Source organism: Carya illinoinensis, chromosome 9 (assembly GCF_018687715.1).
Source record: "Carya illinoinensis cultivar Pawnee chromosome 9, C.illinoinensisPawnee_v1, whole genome shotgun sequence".
In the NCBI taxonomy this organism is placed as follows: domain Eukaryota; kingdom Viridiplantae; phylum Streptophyta; class Magnoliopsida; order Fagales; family Juglandaceae; genus Carya; species Carya illinoinensis.
The window spans coordinates 25,853,717-25,875,580 of record NC_056760.1 but is presented as its reverse complement, the minus strand read 5'-3'; the positions used below and the strand labels follow the sequence as shown (position 1 = coordinate 25,875,580).

Sequence of the window (21,864 nt, the reverse complement as noted above, 5' to 3'; positions counted from 1 at the left end):
GAAAAAAGTACAAGAAGTGGGTTATTTACATGAATGTACTTTTCTTGAATTTTGCCTAATTAGGGTGTAGAAATTCGTGTTTTTCTTAACCGTGGAGGTCCCAATTTTTTTTTCATAAGCTGTTGAGCAATCGAAGGTTCTTGTGCACTCCTTGGGCTTTGATATGACGGCTATGTTGGCAATTTTGTGAAATGATTACCTTAATGGATGGATGAATTGGCTTTCAAACTGCTACATGCATGTGCATGCCAAAAATATAAGTATTTATGCATATCATTCATGTTTGAACCATGCCCTCCTCTTCACCCCCCCCACCCCCCCCCCCCCCCCCCCCCCCCCAAACCAAAAAAAAATTCCCATGATATGTTTTGAGCCAGTGTGATCCTTAGGGCTTTGAGATGATGGTTGTGTTTGGTGACGTCGTTCAATGAATAACTCCTTAGGCAAGGATGCACTGTTAATTAGATCATTGCATGCAAGTGCATGCCAAACTGGAGAAGAGAGTTTCTCATTGATTTTTGGAGACTTCATGAGAATGAAACTATTATAACATGGACTAGCTTGTTTCTGAAGTACCAAAGTAATCTGAGCATATGCTTTTGCTGCTATCAATAAGCAATTGATTGTGGGAGACTTGATATATATTGGTGGGAATTGAGAGGATAAGTACATTACTAGTAGTCTGTTTCTTTGTCTTTGTACTTGATAGTTCTTACTTTATTCTCCATTTTCCAGCAAATGACAAGTTCAGGATCTCATTCCGAGCAAAGTTCTTGGACTGCAAGAGGGGAATATAAAGGTACTTTGGAGAGACCATTGTGCTATTGTGGCATGCAATCTTTTTTAATGGATTGATTTTCAAAGTGAACAAAACAACTTTTATAAAATGACGTTGGAGTTAGCTCAACAAAGAAACGAGAGGGTACTTCATGAACATATAGGCATCAATCAATTCAAATTCAAAGCAATGGAGAAGAAGTACATGGGAATCTTGAAAGTGTTAATCTTGTCATAGTTATTTTTTTACGATAATATGTACTGAATATGTGGTGAATGTAATGGATATCTGGTGAGTGTAAGGGGAATTTGTGACATGTTTGTGAAGTATTGAATATGTGTTGAATGTATTTGAAATTTTAGACATGTGCTAGCATTCTTTTTGGACAGCCTTTTTGTACATGTGGGTTGGCTGATGATGATTTTATGTCGTGAATACATTCTGGACAGCAAACAAAATAAAAGCCAATAGAATATGTATCTAAAAATACAACTCCATGACATTAATATGTTCTAGAATATGAAAACACAACTCCATAACATTTCCATTAAATCATTTCCAATAAATATCCATAACATTAACGTGTTCTAGAAATTAAAAATAGAATTTATAAATATGTCAATCACCGTAATCCTTCAACTTCATATTCTATTTAAGGCAATCAAGACAGTTCTTCGAAAAAACATTTACACCTAGGATGAATGTTTTAAAAAATAGCACCATCAAGTTCGATGCTCAGATCATTTAAAACATAAACTTAAACACCAACCTTATGTTTGAACCGATGGATTCAAACTTTGAGATATGTTCCCAGTTGTATTTCCAAGATTCATACATAAAAGATAATAGACCATAAAAAATTCTTTTATTATATTAAAACACAAGAAATGAAAAACATAAATTTCCAAACTTTAAACCTCACTGAAGGACAATTGTTCTTATCATGACCCTCAATCTTACAAATACTACCATACATTTTCTTCGTGGCTTGAGTCTCTTTCGGGTTTTTAGCTCTCAATGATTTTGGTTGGCCTTTTGTTGGCACCCATGGAGGATCCTATAAAATTTGTGAAAATTTTGATATAACTTGTGATTTTAACATTTGTGAATCATTCTTTGACATGTCTCCACCTTCTACCTTTTTTTCTCCTTCAATATCTTCCATCAAGAGCAACTCCTTGTGCACCTTGTCTAAGCCAAGAGAGAGGTGGTTCAATTTCTGTATTGATTGTGAGCCAAATTCTATAATATTGTAGAATTGTATCATCAATTTACTTTTTCTCATCATTGGATCATCCTGTATCATTACATGCCCATCAGAATTTGGTATGTTAAGAATAGGCCAGCTCTTAGCATTAATGCTCCATCTCTCCAAAATATAATGATGTGGCAACATATCTAATTTCAATTTCTTTTCAAGGACACATAGGATATGCCTATAAATAATCTCACAAATTCAAATATATGACATGTACTTATTATCTTTGCTTCTCCTCTCTCTAAGGTCACATAATAAATATGTTTTTCTTTGCCATTCGGTACGACTCTGTATATCTTACTTTCACCTTCTTTATCAACTTTGGTTAATTTGTACTGTTGGCTATTAAATAACTCATTTTGGAAGATCATAAAAAACTTCCTTGTATAGACTGAGGCTGCATCTTCTTTAATTTTTCATAACGTTTTCATAATCGCTCATGTTGATTTTGTTCGCAAAGTCATTCTCTTTCTCTTTGAAATAACATTTATCTAAGACTTTCTCGTATTGATGCACAAAACCACTCACCATCATGCTCGAATGAACATTATTCTTAGAAAATTTGTTCATGCTTTCGCTCCTTTGAATTGTTGACATACTGGCACAAAACATGGTTTGCAAGTAAGCCAAAACCTACTTATCCTATCGGTTGTAAAGATTTTGCAACCAGTCATTATTTACTAGACCATACTTTGCTAGTATTGAACTCCATTCCTGCTTGAACTCATCAGTCGTTATTGTCTCGTGAATACAATGACATAACTCTTTTTGAAAATCCGAAAACTTGTTATATACATGTACCAAATTTTCTGGAAATGTTTGTAAAATATGTCACAGGCACAACCTATGAGTTGTAGTTGTATTTGGGAGTACCTCACCAATGGCCTTTGCCATCTCCTTGTCATCATCAGTAATTATGGTTGAAGGGGTACGTCCAAGCATTGCCTCTTATCATATTCTCAATAACCACATATAGGATTCAGTTATTTCATTAACTAACAATGCACAACTGAACATTATAGTTTGATGATGATGATTAACTCATGAAAATGACACAAATGACATCTCATAAATATTTATTAAGTATGTTGCATCAAAGGTGACAATATTCAAAAATATTGATATGCAGCCCTTGATCTTGCATCAGCCCAAAAACAACTTCCCACAGACCCATTCTCATCAACTTGCATGGAAGACACAAACCCAGGTTCTTTATACTGTTGATCAAGAGAGTATGCATACAACCTTTGTGCATTTCTTCCTTCAAACAATTTCATTCTTTTATTTTTCGAATAATACTCGACGTCCTTACCAATACATCTAATGTTAAAATCATCATCTGATTCTTTATTCAACATCGACATTATCTTCCTTTTCGGCACATTGAACTCATTCAAAGTGAGAATGAGTATTTTTTTACATGTGTACTCCTTTATGTCCATGAAGCAAACTAGTACTTCTCGATATAAGTAGCTCATGGTTGTGTTCAAACATACTGTCCACTTTTCACCATCTTTTTTTATACAATTGTTGCTTTATATCGTTCATGAATTTTTAGTTCTTTTTGTTTTCGACTTTCACGCCGAAATCCTTCCCTTGAACAAACATACTCTACTAGGATTAGTTTTCTGTTCTCTTTTGATAGTCGAGTAGGGTTGGTCCTCATTACAAAACATTTTCATCTTGCATACGTCTTGTAAAATGCTTAGACGTCTTCTACCTCATCAAACTCCTTCCCAACGAATGGCTCAAAAAGACCAGTACTCGAACTGGAAATCGTATTGAGTCTATTGACTCCATCTCCATCTCCTACATTAATTTCATCTTCCACGTTCACTCAATCTTTCACTACTCGATCTTGATCTTCCACGTTAACTCTGTCTCCCACATTCACACAATCTCCCACATTCACATAATCTTCCACATTCATATCATATTTTTGTACTCTAATTTTAGCCTCGATACTATTGTCTTAAACTTCTGAACAGTTTCTACTCATCATTATCTCAACTTCATCACTATTCGAACTCGACAGAATATCCTTCATTACAACATAAAACAATGCCAAATCAATTATGGGATTTTTGTTATTGTTATAAATTCTTTTTTATTTATTTATAATCTATAGGTAAAAATAGGATAAAAACATAGCAATTCTTTGAAATAAATTTATGCCTACTGCTTTTTTTGTTTTGCAAATGACAATCATGAAAAAAATGGCTTTGCCAAGACATCATCATACTATACGAAGTAAAACCCAGAACTTAACAACCATTAGTCAAAGCCCTATCAGTACCATTTGACCTCTACTTAATTAATAATCCCACAATGTTAATTATTCAAAAATACCATGCTATCTAAAGTAAAACTTAAAACTCAAAATACTTAGTGAACAATATGCAAACCAAGTGCGACGGGTTGAAGGGCTGTGATTAGATGAAGGGCTGCAATGGGCTAGGGAGGTTAGCCGGGTTGCGACGGTGTGGAGTGCAAGTGACGTGAGGCGGTGGAGTGCAAGGGAGTGGTTTTGCTGAAGTGTATTTAGTAACTTAGGTATTTGATTTTGTTATCTTGTAATGTGGTTTATGGGATTTAGATGTGGACGATTGACGTTTCCATTTGTTATTTGTTACTATTGACATGTCCAGAAGAGGGACTGTTAAGACAAAGTAGATCTCACGATAGCACATAACCAAATTTGGAGTTCTTGTCAATTTAGTGAATTTAATTTCTTTTCAATTTAAGTTGTGAGAGATATCTCACGATATTTATTGAAGATTTATTGTAGTTCAAAATATTCACTTCGTTAAAAATAATTATCACAAATCTTAATTTATTTACAAGTAGGAAAGTGTGTGCAAGAAACATGCCTGGCTCCCTATGAAAATTATTTGAAATTTGAAGAAAAATAAAATAAGAAGTAATGTTTTCAAAACATTATGGGATTGCTTGGACCCCAGTACGAGCAAAACTACTCAAACCAAAGCGAACAAGTAGAACTCACTTGGTGACTTGGGATATTCAACCCCTGATCAATCTCATGTCTAGGGGCGAGCACTATGCTTGCATCCCAGAAGAGTGCTTGCACCCCGTTTTAGAACCAAGACAACAATAGTGCCACAACCAGGAATCTCCATCTCAAAACCCATCTCGAAACCATCAAGCCGATGGTAGAAATGCTTACTAGAAATCTCCATCTCATACCCATAGCAATAGCAACAACGTGAGTCTCTAGTGCAAAAGTGAAAATATTTCTAGTTGCTCTATATTTCCATCTCTGCCATGGTCACAAGTCGCATTGTGGTTAGAACTGGTCATGTCAACACGGTTGTCCATCTTTATTGTGGGTAGCGTCATTGTCAATGAACAAACATGGCTCTATTATTTTTCTAGAGAATAAGAAGTTTGAAGTAGAAGAAGAAGAGAAAGAACATAAAAATGAATAACAAGTTGTAGTCAGAATTGGTCACGTCAACACGATTGTCCATCTCTACTGTGGGTAGCGTCATTGTCAATGAACAAACATGGCTCTACTATTTTTCTAGAGAATAAGAAGTTTGAAGTAGAAGAAGAAGAGAAAGAACATAAAAATGAAAAAAGATGATAGATGGAGAGTGGAGATTGCAAGAGAAGATGAAGTTGTAGTTGGTTTTGGAAATGGGTTCTCATGCCTATTGTTTAGCTTTAAGAGATGTCAAAAGTCGGCTGGTTTAATTCAGATTAAGGTTGTTTCTATCTAATTTTAGTTGTTGTAAATATGTATATCAGTCAATTTGGATACGTGACAAGGGCATTTTAGTATAACCTGGGTCCCTTTTAGGATCACTTTGATCGAATCACTATATGTAATAAGGCATTTAGTCTAATATGGACTCTAAGAGGGATATTTTGGCCCAACTCATCTTGTTCCTACTGTCGTAGACTCTACACTCTCTATTTTGTAGTTGGAGTCCGACTACTGGTACAGATAGAAGGTATCGATGACTTAGATCGATAATTGTAATTTGTTTAATATTTTTTACATATATTTTAAATAGCTGTAAGTCTTTTTGAAAAATTTAAAAATATATAAATTCATCAATATTACTTTCTTAATCATTAAAAAAAATCCAACAAAAAAAAAATCAGCTCAACTTATCGACAAACCATCGGTTAATTTAGTATTTCTCTTTGCAATAAATAAATTTTTTCTCTTGTTATGGGAAAGAGCTCATGGGAAAGAGTTTTCTTACTCGTCATCCTTACACACTACACATTAGGGTTGTGCATAAAAGGCATTGCGCTCGATCCATCAAATACCCGACATGGTCAACCCGAATAAAATCGGTTTCATCGGGTCAAACTCCAATACTGGTATAAACACCACATTATCGGTCGAAACCGATCCACCGAAAACACCCCATTAACTCTCCAGTTCTTCTCCTCAAACCCTATCCACCCACTCCATTCCTCCTTCTCGTTAGCTATCGTCGTTGACGTTCATTGTTGTTGTTCATCGTTGTCATTCGCCGTCAACCTTCCGTTGCTGCTGCCCTCTGTTGCTGCTCCACCTTGTATCCAGATCTTCCCCTGCGACAACTTCGTCCTTTACGACCCACATGGCGAGCTTATGTTCTGGAAATTTCCTACAGCTTCGATTCCAGACCCAAAGTGATTTCAGATTTTAGATTCTTAAGCCTCAGGATTTCAGATTCTTTGTTGGTTATGTCTACGACCCACATGGTGAGCTTATGTTTCGGAAATTTCCTACAGCCTCGATTCCAGACCCAAAGCAATTTCAGATTTCAGATTCTTAAGCCTCAAGATTTCAGATTCTTTGTTGGTTATGCTTTTTAGAACAATGAAATGGTAGAATTAAAACACAAATTTTTTTTTATTAAAACACAGGTTTGTCCCTCTATTTCGATTTTCATTTCTTTGTTTTTTTTTTCTCATGAATATATCATTACATTATTATCCATTTCTGAGATTGATTAAGATAAAAACTACCAACAGGAAGATAAAAACCCATTTATGAGATTGATTGAAAATAGAAACCCTCTATTTCAATTTCCCTTTATCTATTCTTTTGTTTTTTTCCCTCAGGAATATATTATTGCATTATTAGCTATTTCTAAGATTGATTACGATACAAATCCATCTTCTTCTTCCTCTTGCTAAAGCTACAGCATGAGATGCAAAAAAGATCTTTTTGCCCTCCAATGTTACAGAACAAACGAGGAGAAAGTGAACAGGTTTGACTTGGTATGAATTTTACGGATAGGATCGAATCAATAGTGTTTTGTTTTTGTAACGCCCGTCCTTATGGTGGGTCTTTTTCATAACGATTTTGATAAAAATCGACGGGAATTACGATTCATTTCAATTTCTTTTCCATTCATGCCAGGATACAAAAAACTCCATGTCATAGATAAAATTCATTTTTCTTAATTAAAGATTACAGTGGAAAACATTACATTTCATAATTAAATTTTTAATTATAAAACATCTTGCCTAGGCCTTCGTGCTCTTCCCCTTGGGCTGTGTCTATCCTGACCTGTCATGTTCATCTTGTGCCTAGGAGGGCACACATAAAACTAAAATAAGTTGATGACTTGTAAATATTACTTCATACAGTCAAAATATAATAACATAGCTTTTTAGTCATGCAGTTATCATTCCATACATACATATCATACTTAGCATGCATACGTCTTTCTTTTTATTTTAAAACGTTGCGAGGTGGGGTTTTTCTTTATAAACATGCTTTCTTCTTTAAAACAGTTCCCACGCATCGATGCCTTTATTTCTTAAAGAATCTTTTCATGCATTTATCTTGTTACGTACATTCATGCATACATACATACGTTCATGCATTCATCTTTTCTTACTTACGTATATTCATGCATTATGTTCATCCATACACACATGCATTCTTTCTTAACATACATCCATTCATTCTTATCACTTTCGTTGGCCATTGCACACTGTTACGCCCCGTGTGCTGGGGTTAGCGGTCTTTTGGACCTGATTCAGCCCGTGACCACGGGTTGTGAATCCATTCCATCAGGATGCAGCACTGGGTGCACTACCAGTACTACTTACCTGGCATTGCAATCTGCCCCGTCCAGTCCATTCATTTGGTACTATTTCCATTTCAGTCCATGTGGCCCGTATGTATTTTCATACATCATGCATTCAGTCTGTTCATTCTTTTTCAATCATTTTCTTTCCTTTACAGTTCTTACAGTTCTTTCTTATAGTTCTTACGGTTCTTCAGTTCATCAGTTTATAAAGTCCTTTTAGAAAAAAGTCATCTTTCATGGCATCATTTTAAAACATTATCTTTCATAGGGACATTTTAAACATAGGGCCAGAGCCTCACTTTCAAAGGGACATTTTAAAACACTTTATTCACATCGTTTAAAGCATGGTTTTCTTTCTTTTTCAGTCCTTATAGTCCTTAACAGTTCTTATGTCTTTTAAAGCTTCATTTCATTTCCTTTCATGAACATACATACAATAGTACTACTTATAATATCCATTCACATGCATACACGTACATACTTTGGGTGCGTAAAAAGGGGCTGCCAAGGAGGGTTGCTACGTACTTATACTTGAGAACTTATGTTTCATTCTTTTCTTTCGTAAAACGTGTCTTCGTGGAGAAAATGTTTGTTTTCCTTTGAAAGAAAAGCTTTCGTCCTCTTCTTCTTCATTTATATAAAGAAAACTCTAGAAGAGTATGAACGTAATACTTACTTAGACTTCATGCCATACTCAATCCATGCAGTCCATTCATGTGCGTGTCAGATGGCAACCTACATGCATACACATAACCTTACGTCATCATCTATCTAATGCATAAGGAACTATTCTAAAAATAGAACTATGCCTCACTTAGAACACTCTCCATCCATCCCTGGGCTCTTACGTACGATTTACTATACCAAAACCTTCAGGCCTTATTCTTTAAAGTGAACCTTCGTGATTCACCTTAGGGTTAAGATACTAAGACCTCCATCTCATTCTTCTATTTCCACAATCTGACACATGATTTCGACCGACAGAGTCATGTGTCCCAACCTTAGACTATTTACTCCTTTACTACCTTTACATTTCCTGGCTCAAACTATATCCTCATTCCCATCCAGATAGGCAATATGAATTCAATCCAACTCACGGGCTAAAACACCATGTAATCATTCTGAGGATAGATTACCCATTATATATGGTGTAAAGGTAAAAATTGGCTAGGATTAGATGACTAAATGATAAGGTTTATCTTATCATTATTTGATTAAATTTGGATGAATGATAAGATTCATCTTATCATTATGATTAAATTTGGATGAATGTAAAATAAGTATTGATTTGTATTTAAATAATATTGAGTCTATTTAGAAGTCTTAGATGTTGTTTAGATAAGTCTTTGAGGTTAAAATCGAGTTCTGGAAGATTGGTATTTATCAAGAAGACAGCTGAACAGAGTTTAGTCAATAACAGAAGATATTATCGCGAAATGTTAGCAGTCCGTCGGAACACGTCTTCGTGTCTGTTGCTAACCGTCAGCAGAGTCCTACTACGACTAGAACTCTTTTGAACAGAGTTTAGTCAATAACAGAAGATATTATCGCGGAATGTTAGCAGTTCGTCGGAACACGTTTTCGCGTCTGTTGCTAACCGTCAGCAGAGTCCTACTACGACTAGAACTCTTTCCAGACTTTCTATTTAAAGGGATTCAGTTTTGTATCTTTTCAATGACTTCAAGCCATGAATTTTACAGAGAAGATTCTGAGTGTTCATGAGAGAAAATTCACTTGAGAATTTTCATGGGGTTTTTCATATCTTCTTGAGTGTGATCATGCTTTGAGTGTGAAGGAATATCGATTGGATTTCAGCCTCTGGAGTTCCAGAAGGGAAGTCAACATTTGAAGATCGCCAAAGGTTTTGGCTGCTACTGCGGTAGAAGACAAACGGGTCGTTTGTCTAGGTAAGTAAGAGAGTCGAATTGCAAAGGTTTTGTAATTGATTATTGCTTGTAATTGTTCTTCAAATAATAAGATTGACTTTCCTGGGTTTGGCTGCCCCGTAGGGTTTTACCTTTAAAGAGTTCTTTAAAGGGTTTCTCTTTGTAACTAATCGTTGTGTCTTGCAAGTTTGATTATTTATTTTAAAGTATTTGATTTGTTTCATAATCTTGATAATTGAGATCTAACTTATTTGTTCAAGGAAATTGGTAGACAATTTCGTGGTTTTACAGGGGTACGTTGGGAATTTCATATAGTAAACCTATCTGGCACACGTGTCTCGCCAGAGACACCTGTATCTCATCCCCTTTTATCACCTAACAATAACTTATAATTCCAATGAACGCCCGCTTGTATAAACAAACTCCATACTCCAATACCAACTTTGTCAAATCTGGTCGATAGGACTCTTCCTACTTTCCGGCCTTGTATAAATTCACCCCAACACTTGATAGGAGAGGATTGCATACACAAATGCACCTCTATCACCTCACGTAGTTCGAGACTAATTCCGAGTCACGTCACGATGCCCATCATGCTTTCGCTACATGCTCTGATACTTTTCCACCACTTCCTTATACTTTTAGCCATAGTCAACCACAAGGTTATACCAGTCACCTCGGAATACAGACCATAACACCATTTCTTCGGGGCACTGTTACACAGTTCCTGCCACTTAACAAGAGGACTGCATCTAGAAATGCTCGTTTGTCACATTATGTAACTCGAGACAAATTCCTGAATAACAGGATGATGCCCATCATGCTTCCTTTGCACTCTTTGAAACCTTTTTACCACTTCACACTTACTTTCAGCCACAAGTCAGTCTCAAGGCAACACTCGTTACCTTGGACTACAGCCACATCACCATTGCTTCGGGACACTATTAAACAGTTTCCCGACGCTGCACTATACACTCCACACTTCTCTGCTACGCCATCCAACCCTTCGTGACACGCCATCCAACCTAGTATAGAGTACACTCATGTGAACTCTCTTCCATCTACACTACAACACACATTGCTACGATACACGCATCACTACGAATCATGGAGTACGCGCCACGCGTACTCCCTTCGCTACAACACTTATTAACACGATGCACACCACACGGTGCATCGCCATACAACACGGAGTACGCTCCACGCGCACCCCTACATTCTATGCCACAGGTCACTACAGCACACGTCACACGGCTCGTCATTGCACTACACATAGTACGTTCCACGCATCCTCTCTTCATACTTCACCCCGTATCACAGCTACGACATCCATCTCGCGCTCATACTTCACAGCACAATCCACAATACTACACAATCAAGTCCAACACTTCACAACCACATTTCACTTCACAACCACATTTCACTTCACAACTATGCAGCTAACTCCACAAATACTAACTACACAGTCTACAGTCCAACAATCAACTACTTTAAATGTAAATAACTAGAGATAGAGGGTTATACCATTGACAAGATAACCCGTGCGTCGCTCGCTGCTCGTCACGATCAAGTATCGGAGGAGCGTACATGGCGGTAACATCGCATACGGTGGCTGTCCACCACGTAAAGTGATGATTTGGGCTTGAGGATAGATAAGCGTGGCCTTGGAAAGGTTCAAGGTGGCCTTGTGATGGTCAAAGGTGGCGGAGCACAATGGCATCACGCCATGAATAGTACATCCGAAATGGTGGGAGTTTGCTTGAGATGGAGGAAGGCCATAGAACTTCATGGGAAGTTAGGAAAAGGTAGAGGAAGATGTGGTGGAGCTATGGTGGCGAGGTGGTGGCCATACGGTGGCTCACGATGGCGGATCAGCACTTGAAGTGGATTTCATGCCGTGAAGAGTGAGGGAGAGTGAGAGCTGTGTATACCTCCTTTGGACATGAAATTTGTTGGAGAAGGTCGCGGTGATGAGAGGAACAAGGTGGTGGTGGTGAAACACTGTGGGTATCCGTGCATGGCGATGCACGGTGGTGCAACCGAAACTAAGGCTACAGAGACCCATCGGAGAAAGACAGGGAGTTAGGGAGAAAGGAGGACATGAGGAGGAAGCCCATGACGTGGTGAATCCATTGGTGGTGCTTGGTGGCCGTTTTGGCCATGTATAGTGGCTCAAGGAGGAGAAAATGAGTGTAAAACCCATTTTAAGGGTGGTGCCATGGAGGGAGAATGAGGGCACGTGGGGGCTCGCCGGTGGGAGGGAATGATGACTGGAGGGTGGTGGTCATTTGCTGACCAGAGATGAGACCATAGTTGCCGTGTACGGGGGCGTGGAGGTGGACAATGGGTTGTTACCCATTTCGGCTAGTGAAGCCGTGGGAGGAGAAAGAGAGAGCGTATGGCTTGGTCAACAGGAGGAAGTGTTGGCCGGCATGTGGGGAGTGATCGGTGGCTAGAGGTGAGACCAACGGTTGCTGGTGGTGGCTGGCTGGAGGTGCAACCCGTACGGTGAAGGAGAAGAACATGTGTACGTCGGGCATGTGAAGAGAGAGAGGAAAGAGAAGAGAGAAAAGGAGAAAGGAAAAAGTGAAGGAAAAAGGGTAAGGGCCTGGATATTTAATCTCAGTCTTATGCTTCGGGATCCTCAAAACGATCTAATGATGTGTTTAAACACTAATTTGAAAACGCGTAATTGTTTTATTTAAAAATAAAACACTTAAATGAATTAAGATAGAATATTATTTTATAAACTAAAGTTTATAAAATAATATTTCTTCATCATTATTTAAAATGATAAAGTATCGTTAATTACTCAAAAAGAATAAAATCATTTAAATTAAATTAGAGTTTTCAACGTAAAATTAAACCTCTTAATATTTTAAAACAACTAAAATATTTAATATAAGTAATTATCCACAATTATAATATTTTTAGAGCTCATTAAAATATTATAATTGTGTTACTTTAAAACAAGCTTATCTAATAATACTGAAAATATCTTATATATTTCCATAATATTTAAAATATCCGTAAACTTTAAAATATTTATCTTACTTTGAAATCTGCTGGATAACTTTCAGAACACGCCATCAAGTTACAGCATAAAGGATGAGGCTCGGCACGTAGATCGAAACTCGGCACGTAGAACAAGGCTCAACACGTAGACTGAAGTTCGACAGGTAGATCGAGGCTCATACTTAAAGAAGAAGAAAGAAGGAGCGGATATCATAGTTTTCCCTGCAGGTCGAGCCGGGTCAGACCAAACTCTTAACCAGGTGGTTTGGTGTGCAGCTCTACTACACATTATACTTATTTTTATTTTTATTTTTTAATTTTTCTTGTTTTGTTCTTTCTAAATTAATTGACTTATTCTAGTCATTTATGTAATACACGTTTAGTAAGAAAAAAATTATATATAATGTGTGGTGTGAGGATGATAAGTAGAATTTTTATTAGGAAAACAACAACTTTATGTGTAGTTATTTTTTTGTTCTTCTTGTACGTTTGTTTCACTAATATGATTGACTGCGTTAATTTTTAAAATATAAATTAATTATTTTGATCAATCACATTAATAAAATGTATAAAAAAATAAGTAATGTTATATACCACTCTCGTCTTATTTTCATTCTATTAAATAAGATGTGACTCATTTATCACTATTAAATGAAAAAGAAATATGTAATAAATAATTATTTAATAGTAATAAATATGTCATATCATATTTAGTAGGATGAAAATAAGACAATAGTATAGTATATAGAATTTTTTATAAAAAAATGTAAAAAGTGATTAGACTTGTTTGCCCATTAAGATTTTTCATTTCAAATATAAAATTCTCATCTCATTATTATAACTTTTCTAAATCTTCATATAAAATATAATTAATAATTTAACTTTTTTTTTAATTTTTTAAATTTTAAAATACTAATAATATTAAAATATAATATTTTAATATTTAACCTTAAAAGTCAATAAGTGGAAAAGCAGAATGTTAGAAAAAATCTACGAAAACAAAGCCGCCTTTTCATGATGGAAAAATATAGTTGTAAGTATAATTGTGTATTAATCTGTACATTAATGTGATGTGATTGGTTAAAAAGTAAATTTTATTGAAAATAATGTTAATTTAAATTTTAAGTATGAATAAATCAATATTAATACACAAATTAATGCGCGACTGTAATTATATGTAGCAAAACTTTTATACCCCCATGGAGCGTAAATGCGAATTGCTGACGATGCTATCCAAGAAGCGAGACCCTCGCTCCAGAAGAAAGCAAGAAAATGTTGAAGCACGCGCTTGAGCGCCTTCTGAGAAACTCGGAGAGAAATTTACGATCTTCGTTCTCGCTATCATCATCAAGAATTATGAGACGGAGGAGTTTGTGCACGAAAGCTGCCCGAGCAGAGATTGGAAGGGAGAGAGCAGAGTGCGTGGTGATTGGGGCCGGTGTGGTCGGACTAGCAGTGGCCAGAGAGCTCGCTCTCAGAGGCAAGGAAGTACTGGTTCTCGATTCCGCCCCCACTTTCGGCACCGGCACCAGCTCTCGCAACAGCGAAGTCATCCACGCCGGCATTTACTACCCTCCCCATTCTCTCAAGGTCTTTCTTCTTCTATCTTTTTCTGTTCTTTCGATTACAATCCAAGTTCGAAGTTTAACGCTTGGAATTGCACTTTCGCCTTGCTTCTATAAAATCCGGCCACGCTATGATTCAAAATCGATTTGTTTCGATCATATAATGATAATTACCTTCTGGGTCAAGACGAGCCGGTTGCACAGCTTAGCCATTGGAAAGGAAAGGCGGCAAGTCGGAGATATAGTAAATATTAAAGGAAAATATTCCTGTGTTGCTTTCCAATAAACCCTGATGCTGTCTAATGTATTATCGTGGACTTGTTATTTAGCTAGTACATACAAGCTAGATAAAGGGTTGGTTTAGATGATCTCAATTTGAGAAAGCTCGATAATGGTTTGCCTCCAGATTACTTAAAGAATAACCGAAATAAGCTTCAGAAGCCTGATACTTGGATCATTTGCAGTCCATTTGTTTTTTGAAAACTTCTAAAGCATAACACCTTCATGTGCCAAACAGTCAATGGTGCTAAATGGGTGTTACGGTAGTGGCATTACAAGTAGCAGGACTCTTTTCGATGACTGAGCTACTGAAAGACAATAATCAAATGCTAAACCAACCAATCAGACAGTATTCCGTTCATTTACAGTAGCAAAAACTGCAAAGGACTGTTATTCAACTACTTATCATGTTGTAACTAGATACGAAGGCTGACTGAAGGATTGCCTAACTTTCACACAGCAGCATGTCGGCAATGTCATCATCTGTATAAGCAATGACATAGGAATGTAACATATGTGCGGAGCTGAATCCTTATTCAGTAGACATGCAAAACTGGTAGTTATAGAATGTATAATCATATCATATGATTCACTGGCCATTTCTTTGACTAACTATTCCTCAGGTGGATAAATTCAGACTAATCATAATTGTTCCTCTCAGAATCCAGTTTGTTTTTTTGATCTTCAAAGACCCAACCTTCTAAGTTGACATCATTTATTACTTTCAACTTACAATAAGGAAAACGGCTTCATGTAACCGTGTAATTGATTTGATCAATCTGTTGTCATGGCTACTTGGATGCCATTTAGTCATTTTTGATGCTCCCCACTGAATGAAAGGGAGAAAAGAAGGGACTTTGTGGATCAGTAGTATGGTCACTCTGTCTCTCACTTGTAAGATTTGAGGCTTTCGATTTTACAACGTTCATTCCTAGTATTTAAACCAAACATGATATAAACATTTTTTATTTAGTCTAGAATGTAACTTCAACCATTTTCTCAGGCAATTCTCTGTGTAAGAGGAAGAGAAATGCTGTACAAGCTCTGCTCTGAGCATGACATTCCTCATAAACAAATTGGTAAGCTCATAGTTGCCACTGGAGCCTCAGAGATTCCAAAGTTGAATAATTTAATGAATCTTGGAATTCAGAATGGGGTTGATGGCTTGAGGATGATAGAGAGTTCTGAAGCCAAGATAATGGAACCTGAACTGCAATGTGTCAAAGCCTTACTATCACCTGTTTCTGGGATTGTTGATACTCATTCCCTAATGCAATCTCTAGTGGTATGAACTTCTATTTTTATTGTTTCTTAGATTGAATATATATGAACTAATTACATGCTTCTATATATTTCCAATACATCTCTGTTGGAGATCTGTTCTTCATTCTATGAAAAAATTATCTATATTTAGAATTATCTCTATATTGACAGGGATATTACCCACATGTGGGTCCAGGGGGAAGCTGAAAGTCATCGAACAACCTTCTCCTTTAATACTACCGTCATTGGTGCCCATCTCGAAAGAAACAACTTGTGCCTCCATGTTTCTGATACAAAACGCCTTGAGAACTTGAATGGAAGATTTCTACTGCACCCCGACCTAGTACTCATTCCAGAGCTTGTAGTGAACTGCACAGGCTTGAGTGCACCTGCCCTTGCAAAGAGATTTGATGGCCTGCATAGTGGAGTTATCCCCCCTGCATATTATGCCCGGGGCTGCTATTTCACACTATCTAGTACCAGGAATCCTCCTTTCAGTCATTTGATATACCCAATACCAGAAGATGGTGGCCTTGGAGTGCATGTTACTGTGGATCTGGATGGGCAAGTAAAGTTTGGTCCAGATGTTGAATGGATCAAAGGTATAGATGATATTTCAAGCTTCCTGAACAGGTATCTTTCCTCTTTGTTCTGTGCCTATTTTATTTGATACTTCCTTTACTTATAAAATAAAATAAAATAATTGATACTTATTGTATTTTTTCAATTGAGTGCTAAGTTCTACCCAGAAAAAGGAAAACAGAGGAGTGCTTCAGTTATACATTTAAATTGATCAGTCACTACCCTGATTGAAGTTTTGAACAAAATGCGTTACAAAGTGTACTGGAGGAGAAACTCCTTTCACTCATTTAATATTTTATCTCTTAATGACTGAAACAAGTTTCTCGGGTCTGGGATTTTACTGGGTAAAAGACATGTTACGTTTGCAGGGTATCTGGGATTCCTCTTTAAAAAAAAAATATTGTTAAAGTTGAGATGAAAGTTAAAGTTGAATAAAATATTGTTAAATATTATTTTTTAATATTATTTTTGTTTTGAGATTTGAAAAAGTTGAATTGTTTATTATATTTTGTTTGGAAATTTGGAAAAGTTGTGATGATTAGATGAGTTGAGATGTTTTTGATATCCAAACAATGCCTTAATCTACCACCCTTTGACAAATAAATTCTTTTCCATCATGACAACCTTCTATCAATCTTTTCTAACACACCATCCTAGATAGAGTTCCTCTTGAAAGCGGTCCCCAATGGAAGACCAAGATATTTCATGGGTAGCGATGATACCTTACAGCCCAAGATGTTTACCAATCTCTAAACATTAATGTAATGCCCCAATGGAAGACCCAAACCACATGGCTTATACTCCAAAAAAATTACTCAATGATATAATTGGAGCCCCATTGGAACCTTATAAAGAGCAAGAACTTCTCATTCCTAAGCCATGTGGGATCCCATACACCACCTAACCTTATTTTTATCATATGGGGTATATCACAATTAAACACTGTACCCATAGGAACCATTTCAGACTTTGAAAGATTCACCTTCAAACCAAAAACAACTTCAAAACAAAGCAAAAGAGCCCTCAAATATTGAATATGACCACGGTCCGGCTCACAAAAAGTAAAGTATCATCAGCAAAGAGAAGATGGGAAATATTAACACCTCCCACGGAATAACCAGCAAGAAGACCTCCATCAACAGCAACACCCAACATGTGACTAAGTGCATCCATCACAATGACAACCAGAAAAGGGGAAAGAGGATCCCCTTGTCTTAATCCCCTAGAGCTGTAAAAAAACCCCTCCGATGCACCATTTACCAAAACAGAAAAACAAATAGTAGAGATACAATGCCTAATCCATGAAATCCATCTTTCTCCAAAACCACACTTCCCAAGTAAGTAACACACAAAGTCCCCAGTTGACATGATCATATGCCTTCTTCAAGTCTAACTTGCAAAGGATCCCTGGTCTAACCGCCTTGATTCTACTATCCAAACATTTGTTGGCAATTAGAATTGAATCCAAGATTTGTATTCCCTTCACACAAGCATTATGAGGTTTTGATATAATGCTACTCATAATGGTAGTCATTCTAAAGTGCATTATATCCCTCTAAATATTAAAATATTGCAACACACTGACACTTGTTACATCCAACAATTACAGACATTGCTGGAATATGATTGGCATAATGAACTTAAATAAAAAGCTAATTATAAACTAAATTAACATACTATAAAATCACCAATTGTCTTGAAAATTTAAGATGGTGAGAAATGATGAGTTTAATCATTCATTTAATACTTAAATAATTCCTCTTCCTTGTTGACCCAAAAATGTGAGGCCAAACTCATTACATACTTAAGTACATGTGGGGAGAGTAAAGAGTGGGTTCCATCACAAATCCACTTGTCTATAATCATTTGTCCTTAACACTTTAGCTGGTGGATAAGGATGAATTTAGTCATTTAGTGAAGGCTTTAACAGATACTAGTGAAGAAAATATCACGGACAGTTATTACAAACCCAAAACAAATGCCCCATCATTTAGCCCTTGGCTTCTTGATGGATTTTTTTTTTTTCAATTATTCCTCCATCTTAATATGTGGTGCGCCATCATATGGTAATATGTGCTTCAAGTGCTGTTTTTAACAGATGTAAAAATAAAATGATTTACTTAGAAGTGCTATGTAAGAGGCAAGGAATTCATTCATATGTGCTTTCCAATTGCATCCACTGGCATTCAAATTTTGCCCAGCATGTCTGAGACATTGAAGAAACTCATAATAGTGGTTCCAATTGCTTTCTGACATGTTGGATTTTTTTGGCATTGCTTTCACTTCATTGTGGTATCTTTGCATAAATAAATTGTATTTGATACCAAGGAAACCTTGATCCCAGGTTTGAGTATTCTGTATGCCCTGATCGTGCCAAGCGATTTTACCCAGAGATAAGAAAGTACTACCCGAATCTGACAGATGGATCTCTAGAACCGGGATATGCTGGGATTCGACCTAAACTGGCAGGACCTCAGCAGTCTCCTGTTGATTTTGTAATACAGGTTGTTTCTTTCACCCTCATTTTTTATGTGAACTTATACCGTTGGTAGACAACCAAGTATTCCTGAGCCTTATTATTGGCTAGAAAATGCATGCATGCCAAAAGTAGCTTTAGATAATAACTTCCACTCTTTTAATGATATCCCTTTTGTCGAGTAATTAATTTTGGAAAAGTTTAAATGGCTCTGATCAGCACTTTCAGTTTCAAAGAGACCCAATGGCTTTGATTGGCATCTTAAAAAGTTAAAATTGATAGTTGAGTCAAGAGCTATTGGATATCGTGCACACTGAAACCAGAGACAGAAGCATTTACATATTTATGAAATTTCATAATTTTTTTTTCATGCAGACGAATGTTTGCAATGTTTATGGCTTAGGTTTTTTAATTTTCCATACTCTTTTATCCCATCATAGTTTTCCCAAAAATTAAAATGCAAACAATGAGGCCAAAGGCTTCTGCTAAGGCTAACAATTCATGCAATTAGAGATGTTAAATCAGTCCCAGCCTGCTCTGATATAAGGATGTTGGTACTTTTAAGTTGGTGTCAATTTCGAGATGTGGTACTGGCATCTTCCCATGTCTTCATTGCGGACCTCCCTTTGGTTTCTTCTGTCATGGTTACAGCTATGTGGGTTATTATTTTCAAGAGATGCGGAATGACACTAGTGTTGGATGTTATCACACAAGGGATGTGAGATGAGATTATCTTTCTAAATCCAGGGAATTTACGCTTAAAATTGCCATATGGTTAGCATACTTATATTACGTCCTCTTACCTATCCCTGCTTCTCAACAGTTGACAGGTTAGAGGAACTTCAGTGAGAATCTTTTTTAAGCTGGTATTAGAGAAGAGTTCAATTATCATCTTTTTGAATCAGGGGAGTTTGAAATTATAATGTTACCATGGAAATGGCTGAGGAGATATGCAGTGACGAATTATTCTCCTTGAAGGTAGGTGATGGATTTAGAAGATTGGAAAGGGAGGGGTGATTTGGCTAATTTGGCGAGGGAGGGAAAATATTATCAAATTATTACTTGTCCTAAAAATTTAAACTCATAGAAAATGATAAATTTATCACTTAACCTTTATTTTAACAGATAAAACTTTCTTCAAATGTAAAGTTCTAATGGGAGTACTATTTTAAAGAAAACCCATAGTTGATGGGCTATTTTTGGGATCTTCCTTGAAGGTGGATGAGAGGAGTGTGCTTTCCTGTTGGCATGATGGTATTTGAAGACGTTTTGCTGAAGTTTGTTACCCTAGATGTATCAACCAAGTTGGAAATGTTTGTTATATAGTTTTCAGGGGATTGGGAAGTGAGTCAATGGAAGCTCCTTTTTCGCATCTTTTTCACTGGGAAAAGACTTTGGCATCAACTAATTACAAAAATCTTGAAGGAAATTCCTATTTTAAGGTGACAAGGAATGAATTCGAGGAATAATGCTTTTGTGATGCTTTGTACGGCTATTCTTTATGTGGATTTTGGAGCATCTGGAATGATCCTAATAATAAAGCATTGAAGAGTGAGGAGATTCCACTTCGTTATTTTTTATAAATTTTCTTGACCACTGTACATTTGGCTTTTGGCACATCTCTGGAATTGACTATTATCTTTTCTTGAAGTTTTTATGTTTAAGCTTGCTTTTTGATCTTACATTTGTATGCTGTCTTTTTATCCTTCTCTTTGGTGTACTAAGGCTGCAATGTCTTTTCAAAAAACCTTTACTTGTCAGAAAATCCCGCTCCAATTTATCCATCCCCAAATGATATTGGGTTGTTTTTCCATGACATTTAGACTTTTAAAAACGCAGTGAAGTGGCTCCCATAATTGAGATGGAACTCTAGTTTAAATACCTGTGTATTCATAATCTGTAAAGTCTAGTTTTGTTCTGTTCTTTTTATGGGTGCTGCAGAGGTATTTGAGGATGGTATAGTGTTGGGTTAAGTGGCTAATTGTAATTTCATTGATGCAGGGTGAAGACGCTCATGGGATACCTGGTCTTATTAACCTTTTTGGGATTGAGTCACCTGGTTTGACTTCATGCTTGGCAATTGCGGAACATATTGCTGCTAGATTCTCGAGATAAATTACTTGATAAGATGGGATGTCCATTCTGTAATTTATATATATATTTGAACGAAAAGATCTGTTGATCATGCTTCTATATGTCGTATGCTGATCAAGCCTACGGCTTGGTGATCGTAAGGTATTTTTTCCATTTCAGTGAGCATTCTGATTTAGGTATTGGAACAAAATATATCGATTAAGAGTTCCCATTATATTAAGTGTAAAAAATTCATGTTCCAAGAATTGTTAAACTTCACCTTTTGTTTTTGTACAAGAAGTTGGCAACTTATCCTTTGTTATGCCAAGTTTGAGCTAGCATATAAGTTTATATAATTCGGGTCAACCTCATATTTCTAAATTAATGATGATTAGGTTCGACTACAATTACCTGGCATGTGGTTGTTGTAGATGATTGTTGCTTGCTCATTTGCTAGTTAAATAGCACCTGAGAGACAGCATCCCTCCCCCGCCCTCGTGGGGGGTGGGGTTTCCTCTCCTCCTCCCTTCTCCCTGGCACGGATTTGGCCCCACACCCGTTGGGTACAAATGTGCCTAGAACTTCTTTTTGGGCTATATTAGACCCATATTTAAAAAAAAAAAA

General features: G+C 36.5%; 1 protein-coding gene across 1 annotated transcript; it reads left to right on the top strand.

The window, feature by feature from the left end:
• Positions 1–14,218: 14,218 nt before the first annotated feature.
• LOC122277245 (L-2-hydroxyglutarate dehydrogenase, mitochondrial) lies at positions 14,219–21,568 on the top strand. Its single transcript, XM_043087182.1, has 5 exons — positions 14,219–14,592; positions 15,850–16,131; positions 16,306–16,742; positions 19,036–19,195; positions 21,169–21,568. Exons 1-5 carry the CDS (start codon positions 14,275–14,277, stop codon positions 21,280–21,282), a joined length of 1,311 nt encoding a protein of 436 aa, XP_042943116.1. The 5' UTR covers positions 14,219–14,274; the 3' UTR covers positions 21,283–21,568.
• The last annotated feature ends 296 nt before the right edge of the window (positions 21,569–21,864 follow it).

Coding starts and splice junctions, on each gene's coding strand:
- LOC122277245 (XM_043087182.1), top strand. CDS start 14,275: ATGTTGAAGCACGCGCTTGAGCGCCTTCTGAGAAACTCGGAGAGAAAT. Junction 14,593..15,849: donor ACCCTCCCCATTCTCTCAAG/GTCTTTCTTCTT, acceptor CCATTTTCTCAG/GCAATTCTCTGTGTAAGAGG. Junction 19,196..21,168: donor CTGTTGATTTTGTAATACAG/GTTGTTTCTTTC, acceptor TCATTGATGCAG/GGTGAAGACGCTCATGGGAT.